The following is an 18,483-nucleotide window of genomic DNA, read 5'->3' as shown; positions in this document are numbered from 1 at the left end:
TAAGTAAATTTGTTATCTGTAAGAATAATAGGGTGGTTATGGCAGGGGATTTTAACTTTCCAAACATAGACTGGGACTGCCACAGTGTTAAACGTTTAAATGGAGAGGAGTTTGTTAAGTGTGTACAAAAAAATTTTCTGATTCAACATGTGGATGTACCTATGAGAGAGAGTGCAAATGTTGACCTAGTCTTGGGAAATAAGGTTGGGCAGGCGACTGAGGAGTCAGTGGGGGAGCACTTTGGGGCCAGCAATCATAATTCCATTAGTTTTAAAATAGTGATGGAAAAGGATAGACCCGATCTAAAAGTTAAAGTTCTAAATTGGAGGAAGGCCAATTTTGATGGTATTAGGCAAGCACTTTCAAAAATTGACTCGGGGCAAATGCTCACAGGTAAAGGGACGGCTGGAGAATGGGAAGCCTCCAAAAATCAAATGAGAGTTTAGGGACAGTTAGGGTGAAAGGCAAGACTGGTAGATGTAGGGAATGTTGAATGACTAAAGAAATTGAGGTTTTGGTTAAGAAAAAGAAGGAAGCATATGTTGGGTGTAAACAGCAGAGATCGAGTGAATCCTTAGAAGAGTATACTTAAGAGGGAAATCAGGAGAGCAAAAAGGGGACACGAAATAGCTTTGGCTAACAGGGTTAAGGAGAATCCAAAGGGAATTTATAAATACAAAAGGGTAACTAGGGCCCCTCAAAGATCAGCAGGGCAGTCTATGTGTGAAACCACAGGAGATGGGGGTGACACGAAACAAATATTTTGCATCAGTATTTACTGCAAAGGAGGACATGGAAGATGAAGAATGTGGGGACGTAGATGGTGACATCTTGAAAAATATCCATATTACAGAGGAAGTGTTGCTGGATGTTTAAAATGCATAAAGGTGGATAAATCCCCAGGACCTGATCAGGTGTACCCTCGAGCTCTGTGGGAAGCTAGGGAATTGATTGCTGGGCCCCTTGCTGAGATATTTATATAATTGATAGTCACAGGTGAGGTGCCAGAAGACTAGAGGTTGGCTAACGTGGTGCCACGATTTAAGAAAGATGGTAAGGAACAGCGAGGAAACGATAGACTGATGAGCCTAACATTGGCTGGGGGGGGGGGGGGGAGCAGACTCAGAATCCCTACAGTGTGGAAACAGACCATTTGGCCCAACAAGTCCACATCAACCCTCCACACCCATTCCCCTATCCTATTACCCTGCGTTTACCCCTGACCAATGCACCTAACCTACACATCCCTGAACACTATGAGCAATTTAGCATGGTCAATTCACCTCACAATCACATCTTTGGGAGGAAATCAGAGCACCTGGAGGAAACCCACGCAGACATGGGGAGTATGTACAAACTCCACATAGACAGTTGCCCCAGGTTGGAATCAAACCCACATCCCTGGCGCTGTGAGACAACACTCCTAACCACTGAGCCACCGTGCCACCCATATTGTTGGAGGGAATCCTAAGGGACAGTATTTACATGTATTTGGACAAGCGAGGACTGATTAGGGATTGCACATTCGGCTGTGCTTTTCCAGCACCACACTCTCTGACTCTGATCTCCAGCACCTGCAGTCCTCACTTTTGTTCTGAAGATGTGGGTGTACTATGCCTTTAAGACAGTTAAAAGCTAGGAGATCTGCCAGACAGCACCAAGTGTTCTGAACAAGATATAATGTAATCTTTTGGTCCAGTAGCCAGGATAGCTGGTTGCCTGGAAATGGCATAGGCCAATTAGTTTAAGTTATACCCCGAAAAATACCAAACTCCAATCCAATTTTAATTTAGTATATTGACAATCTTAAAAGCCAAGTTTTCTGAAAAGGTAACGATGAGGATTGATGAGGGCAGAGTGGAGAGTGTGATCTATACGGACTTCAGTGACGCATTCGACAAGGTTCCTCATGGTAGACTGGTTAGCAAGGTTAGATCATGTCGAATACAGGGAGAACTAGCCATTTGAAGACAGAACTGGCTTGAAGGTAGAAAACAGACGGTGGTAGCGGAGGGATGCCTTTCAGTTTGGAGGTCTGTGACCAGTGATGTGTCACTAGGATTGGTGCTGGTTCCACTGCTTTTCAATAGTTATATAATGATTTGGATGCAAACATAGGAGGTATAGTTAGTATGTTTGCAGATGACACCAAAATTGGAGGTGTAGTGGACAGCGAAGCAGGTTACCTCAGAGTACAATGGAATCTTGATCAGATGGACCAATGGGTCGAGGAGTGGCAGAGGGAGTTTAATTTAGATAAATGTGAGGTACTGCATTTAGGAAAGGCAAATCAGGGCAGGGCTTGTACACTTAATGGCAAGGTCCTGGGGAATGCTGCTGAACAAAAAGACCTTGGAGTGCAGGTTTGTAGTTTCTTGGAAGTGGAGTCGCAGGTAGATATTGGTTAGGCCACATTTGGATTATGGTGTGCAATTCTGGACTCCCGACGAAAGTGAGTACTGCGGATGCTGGAGATTAGGGTCAAGAGCGTGGTGACGGAAAAGCACAGCAGGTCAGGCAGCATCTGAGGATCAGGAAAATCGATGTTTCGGGTGTAATTCTCGGCTCCCTCTTATAGGAAAGACATTTGAAACTTGAAAGGGTTTAGAAGAGATTGACAAGGATGTCGCCATGGTTCGAGGGTTTGAGCTACAGGGAGAGGCTGAACAGGCTGGAGCTGTTTTCCCTGGAGCGTCAGAGGCTGAGGGGTGACCTTATAGGGGTTTATAAAGTAATGAGGGGCATGGATAGGGTAAATAGACGAGATCTTTTCCCTGGATTGGGGAGTCCAGAACTAGATGACATAGGGTTCCGGGTGAAAGGGAAAAGATATAAAAGAGACCTAATGGGAAACTTTTTTCACGCAGAGGGTGGTGCATGTATAGAATGAGGAAGTGGTACAGGCTGATACAATTACAACATTTAAAAGGTATCTGGGATGGGTATACAAACAGGAAGAGTTTAGAGGGATATGGGCCAAATGCTGGCAAATAGGACTAGATTAATTTAGGCTATCTACGTGGACAAGTTGGATTGAAGGAGGTGAGTTGGGGGAAGGGAAAGGGAAAACAACAAGTTAGCATGTGCGCAGGACGGTTTAACTGCAGAATATCAAAGAATTAAAGAGAAAGGATAACTCAGAAGATATTGGGATTCATACAGAGGGTACAGAAACTAGCTATAGGGCACTTTACCTGAATGCTCATAGCATTCGTAACAAGGTAGATGAGTTAAACAGCACAAATCATTGTGAATGAATATGATTTAGTAGCCATTGTGCCAACATGGTTGCAGGATGGTCATGACTGGAAGTTAAATATCCAGGGGTATCAGCCTATTCAGAAGGACAGAAGAGAGGTAAGGGAGATGATGTAGCTCTGATAGTTAAGGACAACATCAGGGCGGAGGTGAAAAATGGTATAGGTTTTGTGGAGAATAAGAGTGAATCCATTTTGGTGGAAATTAGAAATTTTAAGAAGAAAAAGTCACTGATAGGTGTAATCTATAGGCTACCAAATAATAATATCACATTGGGGCGGGCAGTAAACAAAGAAGTTGGGTTGGGAAATCTGGTCGGCATGGATGAGTCAGACCGAAGAATCTGTTCCCATGCTGTACATCTCTATGATGCTATGACTCTAAGTAACTGATGACTGTAAAAATGGTATGGTGATTATCATGGGGGATTTTAATTTACATGTTGATCAGTCAAACCAGGTTGGTTAGGATAGCCTTGAGGAGGTGTTCATTGAATGTATCCGTGATAATTTTAAAGTAGACTGGAAGCAAAGACTGTATGGTGGGACAGTTGATGAGCAGTGGAGGACGTTCAAAGCAATTTTTCAAAGTGCTCAGCAAAAGTATATGCCAGTGAAAAGGAAGGACTGTAGGAAAAGGGGTGTCTAGGGAAATAAGGGAGGCTGTCAAATTGAAAGAGAAGGCATACTAAGTGACCAAGATCAGTGGGAAACTAGAAGACTGAAAAACTTTAAAAGGTCAACAGAAAGCCACATAAAGAGCAATAAAGTAAGATTATCTATGAGAAAAAAGCTAGCTCAGAATATAATGACAGATAGCAAACGTTTCTATAAATATATAAAATGAAAAAGAGTGGCTAAAGTAAACAATGGTCCTTTCGAGGTCGAGAAGGGGGATTTAGTTATGGAATGTGTGGAAATGGCCGAAACATTGAATAGGTTTTGTGTGTCGGTCTTCACAGTGGAGGACATGAATAACATGCCAGTGACTGACAAAGAGACAAAGGTAGGTGAGGACCTGGATACAATAGTTATCACAAAAGAGGTAGTGTTGGACAAGCTAATGGAGCTAAGGCTAGACAGAACTCCTGGCCCTGATGGAGTGCATCCCAGGGTGCTGAAAGAGATGGTGGGAGAAATAGAAAATGCACTTGTGGGAATTTTCCAAAATTCACTGGTCTCTGAGGCAGTTCCAGCAGATTGGAAAACAGCAAATGTGACGCCTTTGTTTAAAATGGGAGGTAGACAAAAGATGGGGAATTATAGACCAGTTAGCTTAACTTCTGTAGTGGGGAAATTGCTCGACTCTTTTATCAAGGAACAAATAGCAAGGCATCGAGATAGAAATTGTCATGTTGCATATGCAGCATGGGTTCATGAAGGGCAGGTGATGCTTAATTAATTTTTTGGAATTCTATGAAGATATTACAAACACGGTAGACAATGGGGACCCAGCAGATGCGGTGTATCTAGATTTCCAAAAGGCATTCGACAAGGTGCCACACGAAAGGCTGCTGCATAAGATAAAGATGCAAGGTGTTACTGGTAATGAATTAGCATGGATAGAGGGTTGGTTAGCCAATAGAAAGCAAAGAGTGGGGACATATGAGTGCTATTCTGGCTGGAAATCCACGACTAGTGATATGCCTCAGGGATCAGTATTGGGATTGTAATTATTCACAATTTACATAGATGATTTGGAGTTGGGGACCAAGTCTAGTGTGTCAAAGTTTGCGATGACTTTAAGATGAGTGGTAGAGCAAAGTGTGCAGAGGACTGCAAAACTTTGCGAAAGGACATCAACTGTTTAAGTGAATGGCAAAGGTCTGGTAGATCGAGTACAATAAAGTCATCCATTTTGGTAGGAATAACAATAAAAAGGACTATTGCCTGAATGGCAAGAAATTACAGTGTGCTGTGTGCAGAAGATCCTTGGTAGCCTTGTGCACGAATCTCAGAAGATTGGTCTACAGTTGCTGCAGGTAATTAAGGCGGCAAATGGAATTTTGTCCTTCATTGCTAAAGGGATTGGGTTTAAAAGCAGAGAGATTATGTTGCAGCTGCATAGGGTGCTGGTGAGGCCACACCTGGAGTACTGCTGCAGTTTTGGTCTCCTTACTTGAGAAAGGATTTACTGGCATTACAAGGGTTGCAGAGGAGATTCACTAGGTTGATTCCAGAGTTGAGGGGGTTGGCTTATGAGGAGAGACTGAGTAGACTGGGATTATATTCATTGGAATTTAGAAGAATGAGCGGAGAATCTTCAAGAAACATATAAAATTATGAAGGGAATAGGTAAGATAGAAGTAGAGAGGTTGTTTCCACTGGCGGGTGAAACTAGGACAAGAGGGCTTAGCTTCCAAATTGGGGGTGGGGGGGCAGATTTACGACTGAATTGAGAAAGAACTTCTACACCCAGAGGGAATTCCCTGCCCAGTGAAGTAGTAGAGGCTTTCTCGGTAAATGTTTTTAAAGCTTAGATAATTTTTTGAACAGTAAACAAATTAAGGGTTATGGTGAGAGGGTGGGTAAGTGGAGCTGAGGCCACGAAAAGATCAGGCATGATCGTATTGAATGGCAGAAGGGCCAGATGGCCTACTCCTACTCCTAGTTCGTATATTCTTATGTCTACTTCCATGCTGTACATCTTCATGACACCTTTGTAAAGAATGGGCTAAGTAGACACTTAGATGATAATGACCTGATTGGACACTGTCAGAGTGAATTTGCAAATGCAACATAATGTTTGATAAACGAGGTTTTTGAAGATATCTTTCAATAAAGTTGGTCAAGAAGAGTTGATGGACACAGTATAAAATTTTCGGAAGGCCTTTAATGAAGTCTCCCATCGGAGGTTGGTTAGAAAAATTAAAACACATGGGATAGGAGATAAATGTACCGGTGTAGACTAATGATTGGCTGACACACGGAAAACAGAGTAGGAATAAGTAAGTCATTCTTGCTTTGGTAAGCTGTAATCAGTGGGGTACAACACAATATATATCAATGATTTGGGAACAGGTACCAAATATAATATTTCCAAATTTTCAGATGATACATAGCTAAATGAGGGAGACGTAAGACAGTTTAGGAGCATTTGGACAAGCTTAATGAATGGGCAAGAACATGATAAATGGAATACCATGTGGAATAAAGTGAAGTTAACTTCTTCTGTGGAGATGAAATAAACATACAGAATATTTCTTATATGGTAAAAGGTTGGGAAGTGTAGACCGAGATGCCCTGGTCAATAAGTCACTAAGGGCTGACATGCAGGTTCAACAACTTATTAGGAAGTCTATTGGAATATTGGCTCATATTGCAGAGGATTTGAATAAGGAGTAGTGAAGAATGCTTTAATTGTATAGGAGATTGCACCTGGAGTACTGTGTGCAGTTTTGGTCTCCTTATCTCAGGAAACATATTATTGCCACACAAGGAGTGCAACAAAGGTTCACCAGACTTTGTTCCCAGGATTGCGGGACTGTCTTTTGAAGAGGGGTTTGGCATGCAGTTCCTGTAATCTCTAGCGTTTCGAAGAATAATAGGTGATGTCACTGAAGCTTACAAATACTGAAAGGGATAAACAGGGTAAGATGTAGGCAAGATATTTCTCCTGGTCAGGGTATCTAGAACCAAGCAGCATAATTTAAAAATAAAGCAGATGCTACCAGGTCGAAGATGAGAAATCTTTATTTACTCAGAAGGTGTGAACCTTTGGAATTCTCGAATCCAGAGGGCCTGGAAGTTCAGTCTTTGAATATGTTTAAGGTGAAGCTCGATAGATTTGTGATTGAGTGAAGCACAGGGTTATAGGGATGGAGTCAGTAAAAGGAACTGCTCTGTTTTATTACCATATTGAATGGCAGGTTAATTCTATGGGCTGAATGGCCCCTCCAGTTCCTATGTTCTGAAACATGGGAACACCACCACCTGCAAGTTTCCCCTAACGCCATGCACCATTTCTGAATTGGAAATATATTGCTGTTCCTTTAGTGTCATTGGGTCAAAAGTCTAGAACTATCTCCCTAACAACATTATGGATCTATCTATATTAAATGGACTGCAGTGGTTCATGAAGGAAGGTCACTACCACCTTCTCAAGGTTGGGGAGGGGACAGAACAAGGCAAGGTTTCAGCAATCCTACTGCATTCTCAAACTTGTATTGTGTTTATGCGACAAGGGTTGTGCCATTTACAGGAGAAAGTGAGGTCTGCAGATGCTGGAGATCAGAGATGGAAATGTGTTGCTGGAAAAGCGCAGCAGGTCAGGCAGCATCTAGGGAACAGGAGAATCGACGTTTCGTACGATCCACTACGTCAAAGGTCCATGTGCAAGCATGTCATTTGTGTATGATGCTAATGTTGACTGCTTACATTCCTAAGGACCTGCTCTGTTTCAGATATTCACTGGTCAGCTCATTGGAACCATAACCAATGGTTACATCCACAACAAGGGTAATTGTCACTGTGGCCACAGTGCAATGAAGGTTCAGAGAAATTGAGGAGGGACAGATGCACCAGCAAGTCCAGGACCAGCAGCAACCTCCCACGGCTGCTGACCATTGTCCACATGAAAGGATTGCTGAAGGTACTTCTAAGTTGAAGTAGTAGTACAAGTGGCCCAGAGACGGTCATCTTTGATACCATTTCCTTCAGGCTGAGGTGGAGTGTCACTGCAGATTGAAGATATGCTGGGACACCATGACTGAACTGTGTCATTTGCTGCAGCAAGACTTGTGGCCTGAATGGATAGATGGCTATCTAATTCCAGTGGCTTTCAAAATTGTAGCACTAAGATTTTATTTGGCTGGCTGCTTGCAATGATCCACTGAAAATTAATGTGGAATCTCTTAATCCACAAACCACAAAGGTATCAAGGCTGTTGTGCCATGTCACTTCAACTGTGAGAGGGGCAGTGCTACAATCTGAGCAGAAAGGTTTCACTAACACAGAGGATGTCCTGCAGGTGCAGGGCACTGTGGACTGAACATGTTACATTGGGTCTATGTCAATAGAAAAGGCTTCAATTCCAACAATGTGCAAGTCATCTGTGATCATTAGTACCACATCTTAGAAGTTTGCCCTCGAAGCTGCTATGAAGTCTGTTCCTTCTAAGAACTATTCTGGAGCCTGAAGATGAGGTTTAGATGCTTTCATCAGTCTAGGGTCATCAGTCCAGACAGAATGTGTGCACATTCCTAGCATGTGGTGCCATACACAGCTAGAGCAGGCAAAGAGGGAATGCATAGGCACTGAAGGGTGGCAATAATCTTCCAAGAAAGATGATGAAGACATTGAGGATACCAGTCTTCAGCCAATTCGATTCACTCCATGTGATATCAAGAAACGGCTGGAGGCACTGGATACTACAAAGGCTCCGGCCCTGACAACATTCTGGCACTAGTACTGAAGACTCATGGTCCAGAACTTGCCACTCCCCTAGCCAAGCTGTTCCAGTACAGCTGCAACACTGGCATCTACCTGACAATGTGGAAAACTGCCCACATACGTCTAGTACAAAAAAAGTAGGACAAATCCGACCTGGCCAATTACCGGTCCATCAGTCTATTCTTGACCGTTAGTAAAGTGACAGAAGGTGTCATCAACAATACTATCAAGCAGCACCTGCTCAGCAATGCCTGGTTTGGGTTCCCCCAGGGCCACTCAGCTCCAGACGTCATTGCAGCCTTGGTCCAAATTTGGACAAAAGAACTGGATTCCAGGGGTAAGATGAGAGCGACAGCTTGTGACATCAAGGCTGCATTCGACTGAGTGTGGCATCAGGGAGCCCCAGCAAAACTGGAAACAATGGACACCGGGGCAAACTCATGTGTGGTTAGAGTCATACCTTACACATAAGAAGATGGTCATGATTATTGGAGGTCAGTCATCGCAGCTCCAGAACATCTCTGCAGGAGTTCATCAGGGTAGTGTCCTCAGCCCAACCATCTTTAGCTGCTTCATCAATGACCTTCTCTCCATCATAAGGTCAGAAGTGGGGATGTTTGCCAACCATTGCAACAATGTTCAACAACATTCTCAACTTCTCAGATACTGAAGCAGGCCATGTTCAAATGCAACAAATCTGGGCAATATCCAGGCCTGGGCTGACAAGTGCAAGTAACATTTGTTCTACAGAAATGCCAGGCTATGATCATCACCAGTAAGAGACAATCTAACAACTAGTTCTTTGCATTCAACAGTGTAACCAACACTGAATCCTCCACTGTCAACATCCTGGTCAACATTATTGCCCAGAAACTCAACTGGACTCATCACATAAATGCAGTGGTTACAAGAACAGGTTAAAAGCTCAGAATACTGCAGTGAGTAAGTCACCTCCTGACTCCCGAAAGCCTGTCCACCATCTACAAGGCCCAAGTCAGCAGTGTGATGGAATACTCCCCACATGCCTGGATGAATGCAGCCCCAACAACACTCAAGAAGCTTGACACCATCCAGGACAAACTACCCTGTCGATTGGCATTATATCTGAAGAAGGGCTTATGCCCGAAACGTCGATTCTCCTGTTCCTTGGATGTTGCCTGACCTGCTGCGCTTTTCCAGTAACACATTTTCAGATTGGCACTATATCCACAAGCATCCACTCCCTCCAACCCCCTCAGTAGCAGCAGTGTGTATTACCTATAAAACGCACTACAGAAATTCAAAGATCCTCAGACAGCACCTTCCAAACACACAATAACTTCCATCTAGATGGACAAGGGCAGCATATATGGGAACACCACCAGCCTTAAGCTTCCCTCCAAGCCACTCACTATCCTGACCTGGAAATATATTGCCGTTCCTTCACTGTCGTTGGGTCAAAATCCTGGAATTCCCTCCCTAAGGGCATTGGGAGTCACCCCACAGCAGGTGGACTGCAGCAGTTCAAGAAGGCAGCACACTACCACCTTCTCAAGGGCAACTAGGGATAGACAATAAATGGTGGCCAGCCAGTAACACCCACATTTCACAAAAATGAATAAATTTTTAAAAAGCATTAGGTATAGAGTAATACTCCTTTAGAAGGGTTCTAACTTATTATGATGCCAAAGGTGCATAGCCTTTGTAGCTTCATTTGTGTATCTACAATTAATACGCCAGTTGAACAGATGGGTGATGGTGCAAAGTAGCATTAGATTTATGAATGTGTTTCTATTTGTAATTAAATGCCACCTGACCCAGTTATGTGCCTAGAGAAGCTTTTCTTTTTAATTTCTTTCCCACTATGTATACTGTGAAGGCTATTTACTGGCTGGTGACATTTCACCTGGTACACAGCTGGGATTTAAACAGGGATGAATCCCAGAAGGTTTTGGCAGTGAACACAAGATAAATAAGAAAGATGTCATGAGGGAATTGTGCATACGTAATAAGGTATATTGAAAGATTTGTAAATGTGTTGCTGGAACAGCGCAGCAGGTCAGGCAGCATCCAGGGAACAGGAGAATTGACGTTTCGGGCATAAGCCCTTCTTCAGCCTCCCCAACCTTTTTTGAAGAAGGGCTTATGCCCGAAACGTCGATTCTCCTGTTCCCTGGATGCTGCCTGACCTGCTGCGCTGTTCCAGCAACACATTTTCAGCTCTGATCTCCAGCATCTGCAGACCTCACTTTCTCCCCATATTGAAAGATTTCTCAACGCAAGGTGCTCAGGAAGGAGGGGAAAGAAAGGGCTGAGTGGCAGGATTGGGTTGGGTGACTTTAACTATCCCAGTGTAGGTCAGGTAGTGGTGGTGCAAAGATGGGCAAAGGCGTTCCCAAAGACTGAAACTGTAGATTGGGCCAAATTCAAATAAGAAATGGTTCTAAACATACATACAAATATACAAATTAGGAACAGGAGCAGACCACTAGGCTCATCAAAGGCTGATCAATCAGACCATGTACCCACCATAACCTTTTACCCAAATGCTCATCAATAATCTACTTACATCTGCCTTAAAAAACATTCAAAGAATCAGCTTCATTTGTCCCAGTAAATATGCACCCTGTCAAGATCTCTCAGGACCTTAAGTTACAATCAAGTCACCTTACACTCTTCCAAACTTCAGCAGATACAAGCCTAGCCTCCCCAACTTTTCCTCATAAAGCAACCTACCCATTCCAGTATTATTCCTGTAAGCCTCTGAATTGTTTCCAACATAGTTATATTCTTCTTCAAATAAGGAGATCAGTACTGTTCACAGTACTCCAGATATGGTCTTACCTCCCATTTCACCAAAGTCTGTCCACCATCTGCAATTCAGGAGTGTGATGGAATACTCCTTGCTTGCCTGGATGAGTGCAGCTCCAACAACACTCAACAAGCTTGACACCATCCAGGACAAAGGAACCTACTTGAGTAGCACCACATCCACCACTTTCAACATTCACTCCCTTTAACAACACAGTGGAAGCAGTGCATATAACCTATATGATGCACTACAACAAATCACCAACTCTCCTTCTACAGCACCCTCTAAAGATGAGAAACTTACAATCTCAGCACCTAGAAAGACCAGAGGAACAGACACATGGGAAAAACCACCAGCTGCAAATTCACCTCCAAGATATGTACTATCCTGACTTGGAAATACATCACAGTTCCTTCTCTGTTGCTGGTCAAAGTGCTGGAACTACCTTCATAACAATACTGAGGGTGTCCCTACACCTGAAGGACTGCAGCAATTCCAAGAAGGCAGTTCAGTATGACTTTCTCCAGATCAGTTGGCGATGAGTAATAATTGTTGACCTGGCCACAGATGTCCAGATACCATGAACAAATAAAAACAGAAATTGCTGTAATGCTTTGTGTCAACAATATCACTACTGGAGATAAATCCTTTAATTTTAACAGCCAATGTTTAGATTACCGTACTTCTGTAATAGGACAAAGTGAGGACTGCAGATGCTGGAGATCAGAGCTGAAAATGTGTTGCTAGAAAAGCACAGCAGGTCAGGCAGCATCCAAGGAGGAGGAGAATCAACACTTTGGGCATAAGTCTTCCAAACCCTTCCTATTCAGGTACCCATCCAGATGGATTTTAAATGTTGCAATTGTACCAGCCTCCACCACTTCCTCTGGCAGCTCATTCCATACACGTACCACACTGCGTGATAAAGTTGCCCCTTAGGTGCCTTTTAAATTTTTGCCCTCACCCTAAACCTATGCCCTCTAGTTCTGGACTCCCCGACCCCAGGGAAAAGACTTTGTCTATTTATCCTATCTATGCCCCTCATAATTTTGTAAACCTCTATAAGGTCACCCCTCAGTCTCCGACGCTCTAGGGATAACAACCACAACTTATTCAGCCTCTCTCTTTCACTCAAATCCTCCAACCCTGGCAACATCCTTGTAAATGTACTCTGAACCCTTGCAGGTTTCACAACATCCTTCTGATATAAGGGAATGGATCAACTTTTAGGTTAAACCAGTCAGAATGTAGGAGATAAAATCAGAAAGTGCTGGAGAAACTGAGCAGGTCTGACAGCATCTGTGGAGAGAAAAGCAGAGTTAACATTTCAATGTTAATATGACTTCTTCAGAACTGGCAGAGTGCAGGGGATGCTGGCAAGGATGAGTTGAAAGATTTCACTTCCATCTACTGCATCCAACACAGGCTACGTACAGATTATTCTCCAATTGTACATGACCAGCACAGCTAGAATCCAAATGCACAAAGGTAAATGTTACTATTTGCAATCCAGTTACTCCAATGCTCTCTGAGCAAGATTACATTTTGAATAGCCTTATCCTGTGGAATTGTGTTCACTCGGAATTAATAATATTTTTAAAAAACTCAGGGAGGGCACTCACTGCTGTCAGAGGCAGAAAAAAGGACTTCTACCACATCCAAAGGAGAGAGATTTGTCTGCTGACTCACTGGGCTAATAGGTTGGATAGTGTGAACATGAAAACTAGCTATTTCATAAATGTTTCAACTCTGTATTTCATTATGACAGTAATATTTATAAAACAGAAAGGAACTGCTCTATAGAGTCATAGAGATGTACAGCATGGAAACAGATCCTTCGGTCCAACCCGTCCATGCTGACCAGATATCCCAACCCAATCTAGTCCCACCTGCCAGCACCCAGCCCATATCCCTCCAAACCCTGCCTATTCATATACCCATCCAAATGCCTCTTAAAATGTTGCAATTGTACCAGCCTCCACCACATCCTCTGGCAGCTCATTCCATACACATACCACCCTCTGCGTGAAAAAGTTGCCCCTTAGGTCTCTTTTTTATCTTTCCCCTCTCATCCTAAACCTATGCCCTCTAGTTCTGGACTCCCCGACCCCAGGGAAAAGACTTTGTCTATTTATCCTATCTATGCCCCTCATAATTTTATAAACCTCTATAAGGTCACCCCTCAGCCTCCGACGCTCCAGGGAAAACAGCCCTAGCCTGTTCACTACATTCATTTTCAAAATTTTCAAGAACACAACTGTTTGACCTAAATATTCAAAAGTTTCAGGTAGGTTTGCAGAGCAACAGCATATTGCAGTCATCTAGTACTGCAAATTTGTACAGTGCACACAATCTTGCGCCCTATCCCTACATTACAGGGATTTATAACTTCCTGGAGGATTGCCAGCCAATAGCATTGCCCTATCACAAAGGAACAAAAAGCAACAGAGTCATATAGTGTAGAAACAGACCCTTTGGTCCAACTAACCCATGCCAGTCAGGTTTCCTGAACTAAACTAGTCCCACTTGCTTGCGCGACCCAAATCCCGCTAAACCTTTCAAATTCATTCCTGAAGAAGAGCTTATGCCTGAAATGTCAATTCTCTTCCTCCTTGGATGCTGCCTGACCTGCTGCGCTTTTCCAGCAACACATTTTTCAGCTCTATTCATGTACCTGACCAAACATACATTAAATGTTCTAACTGTACCTGCGTCTGCCACTTCCTCTGGCAGTTCTCTCCATATGCAAACTACTCTCGCAGTGAAAAGGTTGCCCCTCAGATCCCTTTTAAATCTTCCCCCTCAACTTAAAATTATGCCCGACTATAGGAAAAAGACCTTTTCTATTCACCTTATCTATGCCCCTCATGATTTTATAAACCTCTATAAGGTAACTCCTCAACCACCTACAGTCCAGAATCAAAAGTCCCTGCCTATCCAGCCTCTTCTTAAAACTCAAATCCCGGTAATATCGTTGTAAATCTTTTCTGCACCATTTCCAATTTAATAATATCCTTCCTATAGCAGGGTGACCAGAACTGTACACAGTACTCCAAAAGTGATCTCACCAATGTCCTCTACAGCTCAACATGACATCCCAACTGCTATACTCAATGCTCTGACCAATGAAAGCAAGTGCACACTTTTTTCACCACCCTGTCCAACTGTAACACTGCTTTCAAGAAACTATGTACTATTAAACTCCATCTACCACTCCTCGGCCCATTTGATCAAGATCCGGTTATACTATCAGATAACCTTCTTCACTCACCACTATACCACCAACTTTGATGTAATCTGCAAACTTACTAACCATATTGCCATCTAAATGATTTATATAAATAACAAATAATATGGACCCAGCATCAATCCCTGTGGAATACGACTGGTCGGAGGCCTCCAATCTAAAAAACAACCCTCTCTCACCACTGTCTGAGGCTTTATAAAGCTCTAGTCAGACCACATTTAGAGTATTGCGAGCAGTTTTGGGCCCCATATTTCAAGAAGGATGTAGTGGCCCTGGTGCGGGTCCAGAGGAGGTTCACGAGAATGATCTCAGGAATGAATGGCCTAACGTATGAGGAATGTTTGAGGACTCTCTATACTCAATGGATTTTAGAAGGATGAGGATGGATCTGATCGAAATGTTCAGAATATTGAATGGCCTGGACAGAGTGGATGCTGTTGGAAGATGTTTCTGTTGGAAGGAGAAACGAGGACCCGAGGTATAGTCCAAGAATAAAGGGAAAACCTTTTAGAACGGAGATAAGGAGAAACTTCTTTCACCAGAGAGTAGTGAATCTGTGGAATTCATTGCCACAGAAGGCTGTGGAGGCCAGGTTACAGAGAATATTTAAAACAGGATCAAAGGTTAGAGGGAGAAAGCGGGAAAATGGGGTTGAAAAACCTACCAGCCATGATTGAATGGCAGAGCAGACTCGGTGGGCCGAATGGCCTAATTTCCGCTCCTGTGTCTTATGGTCTTATGATCTAATTTTACTAAACAGTCTTCTATGCAAACTATTAAGTAGGAGGGAATAGGAGAGATGGTAAAGGCTGACAACAGACAGGTTTAAGGAAGGACAAAAATGGCCCATAGTGAAACAAGCAATTTCTTGAAATTCACTGGCTCAAGTTGTGTATCATCATGTCAAAACAGGGCAGACTGCAAGGTTAGAAAGTACAATACACTTTCATAGTCTGTAAATTTTCATTTCATAACTCTGAATTAAATTGTACTCTTTCTAATTAAGGTTACAGGAAAGCCAGTTATTACATTCAGTATTTATAAACTATTTCTTAAAACTAAGTCCTTTCAAAGATACTGACTCAATGTTATCACTTTCAAGGGAAAAAAATAATTTTTAATAGCATTTAGAAGAACCTGTGAACAGTATGACCATTTCAGTGAATGCTTAAGTTGCGAGTTGAACACTAATCTGCAAACTATTTGTGAAACGCTTCCAGCAAAGCAGATTTGAAAAAGAAACAGCTGTCAAATTCTTAAAGATGGCCTGTTTTTTTTGTTTCAATGAAACTTACAACATAAAGACTGCTTAAAATTCTTGGGTTCATTAAAACTATGTGAAGGCTTCTTTTAAGCATTGTTGAGCGTTGTTCTTGCAATACAGTGAGTGATATTGTAAAAGAAACATTTCAAACCTATTGCACATGTCAGTAGAAGTAGACCCACCATAAAGTTTCGGATTGATCTATGAAAGATTGTTCCATCATAATATCCCTTTTTGCAGAGCTTGATGAAATTTTCACATGCCTTTGGAGTCTGTAAAATTCAAACAGAGGTAATAAATAGCATTAAATCTTTTGTCAGCAAAACTGGATACAAAATTGATGAAAAAAAAGAATGAACTAGCCAAGAATGCAAAATCAGATTGTAAGAGTTGATACATGCATATAAAAAGGATAAAAGTAACCAAGTAAATGTTGGTTCCTTAAAAGCAAATACAGGACTAATTATTGAGACAAAAGAAATGGTAGACACATGGAACAAATCCTTTGTGCTTGTTTTCAGAGTAGAAGATGCAGATTGTTGACCAGAAATAGGGATGTTAAACATGAGAGGAAGCTACATAATCAATATCAGCAGGAGAAAAGTACTAGAAGACAAAAAAGGACTAACATCCAATAACATCCATCTTTTATATCTTTCCCCTCTCACCCTAAACCTATGCCCTCCAGTTCTGGACTCCCCGATCCCAGGTAAAAGACTTTGTCTATTTATCCAATCCATGCCCCTCATAATTTTGTAAACCTCTATAAGGTCACCCCTCAGCCTCCGACGCTCCAGGGAAAACAGCCCCAGCCTGTTCAGCCTCTCCCTATAGCTCAAATCCTCCAACCCTGGCAACATGCTTGTAAATCTTTTCTGAACCCTTTCAAGTTTCACAACATCTTTCCGATAGGAAGGAGACCAGAATAACACCCAATATTCCAACAGTGGCCTAACCAGTGTCCTGTACAGCCGCAACATGCCCTCCCAACTCCTGTACTCAATACTCTGACCAATAAAGGAAAGCATACCAAATGCCTATCATATCTAGGCATACCTGCGACTCCACTTTCAAGGTGCTATGAACCTGCATTCCAAGATCTCTTTGTTCAGCAACACTTCCTAGGACCTTACCATTAAGTGTATAAGTCCTGCTAAGATTTGCTTTCCCAAAATGCAGCACCTCGCATTTATCTGAATTAAACTCCATCTGCCACTTCTCAGCCCATTGGCCCATCTGGTCAAGATCCTGTTGTAATCTGAGGTAACCCTCATCGCTGTCCACTACATCTCCAATTTTGGTGTCATCTGCAAACTTATTAACTGTACCTCTTATGCTCGCATCCAAATCATTTATGTAAATGACAAAAAGTAGAGGACCCAGCATCGATCCTTGTGGCACTCCACTGGTCACAGGCCTCCAGTCCGAAAAACAACCCTCCACCACCCTCTGTCTTCTACCTTTGAGCTAGTTCTGTATCCAAATGGCTAGTTCTCCCTTTATTCCATGAGATCTAACCTTGCTAATCAGTCTTGAGGAGAACGTTTTTCGCTCAGAGGGTGGTATAGGTCTAGAATTCATTGCCTGAATGTGGCTAAATTGAAAATTTCATAGCATTTAAGTGGTATTTAGATAGTCAGTTGTGTTGCCTTAGTGTCCAGGGCCGTGTGCCAAGAGATGGAAAATGAACTTAGTGTAGTCAGATGTTTGCTGACCAGTGCTGAAAAGATGCCGTCTGTGCTGTAAACATTTATGAATCTACAAGATTTGATGGTCCACATTCTCAGGTTCAAAGGTCATAGCTGCAAGGTCCCAATGGATTGGAAGTTAAAAAATGTAACACCAATTTTCAAGATAGGAGAGAGACAGAACATGGGAAACTATAGGTAACCAGCCTGACGTCCAAATCGTGAAACTTATTCTTAGGGAAACGTTCACCATGCATTTGGAAAATCATAGTTTTATTTGATGAAATCAAGATGGTTTCACAAGCAGAAATACTGCTTGACACAATTATTAGATTTTTTTAAGAATGTAACAATTGGGTAAAGAGGAAACCAATTAATAGGGAATGGCTTAATTTAAATAAAGTATCCAATAAGGTTCTGCTCAAATGCTTAAAAACCAAGATAAGGGATGGTGTCGTTGGGAGTAATATATAAGCGTACATAAAGGATTAGTTAAGGAACAGTAAGTAAAGAGAAAAGAGTAAAGAGTGGGCGGCACGGTGGCACAGTGGTTAGCACTGCTGCCTCACAGCACCTGAGACCCGGGTTCAATTCCCGCCTCAGGCGACTGACTGTGTGGAGTTTGCACGTTCTCCCCGTGTCTGCGTGGGTTTCCTCCGGGTGCTCCGGTTTCCTCCCACAGTCCAAAAGATGTGCAGGGTCAGGTGAATTGGCCATACTAAATTGCCCGTAGTGTTAGGTAAGGGGTAAATGTAGGGGTATGGGTGTGTTTCGCTTCGGCGGGTCGGTGTGGACTTGTTGGCCCGAAGGGCCTGTTTCCACACTGTAATGTAATCTAATCTAAT

The 18,483-nt window shown here is 42.6% G+C and overlaps 1 protein-coding gene across 2 annotated transcripts in view; it reads right to left on the bottom strand.

The window, feature by feature from the left end:
• Positions 1 to 18,483, bottom strand: part of ppil2 (peptidylprolyl isomerase (cyclophilin)-like 2) — a 392,675-nt gene that overhangs the window by 161,944 nt on the left and 212,248 nt on the right. For both annotated transcript variants that reach the window (XM_088000184.1, XM_043716075.2), the window contains exon 13: positions 16,133 to 16,222. In XM_088000184.1, the coding sequence (XP_087856310.1) occupies positions 16,133 to 16,222 (90 nt within the window). The remainder of the gene's footprint in view (positions 1 to 16,132; positions 16,223 to 18,483) is intronic.

The sequence above is a fragment of the Chiloscyllium plagiosum genome, unplaced genomic scaffold (genome assembly GCF_037043375.1).
Source record: "Chiloscyllium plagiosum isolate Xiang-an unplaced genomic scaffold, Cpla_swu_hap1 HiC_scaffold_24, whole genome shotgun sequence".
NCBI classification, from domain to species: domain Eukaryota; kingdom Metazoa; phylum Chordata; class Chondrichthyes; order Orectolobiformes; family Hemiscylliidae; genus Chiloscyllium; species Chiloscyllium plagiosum.
Note: the sequence above shows the minus strand (reverse complement) of the source record. Positions and strands in the feature narration are given on the sequence as shown.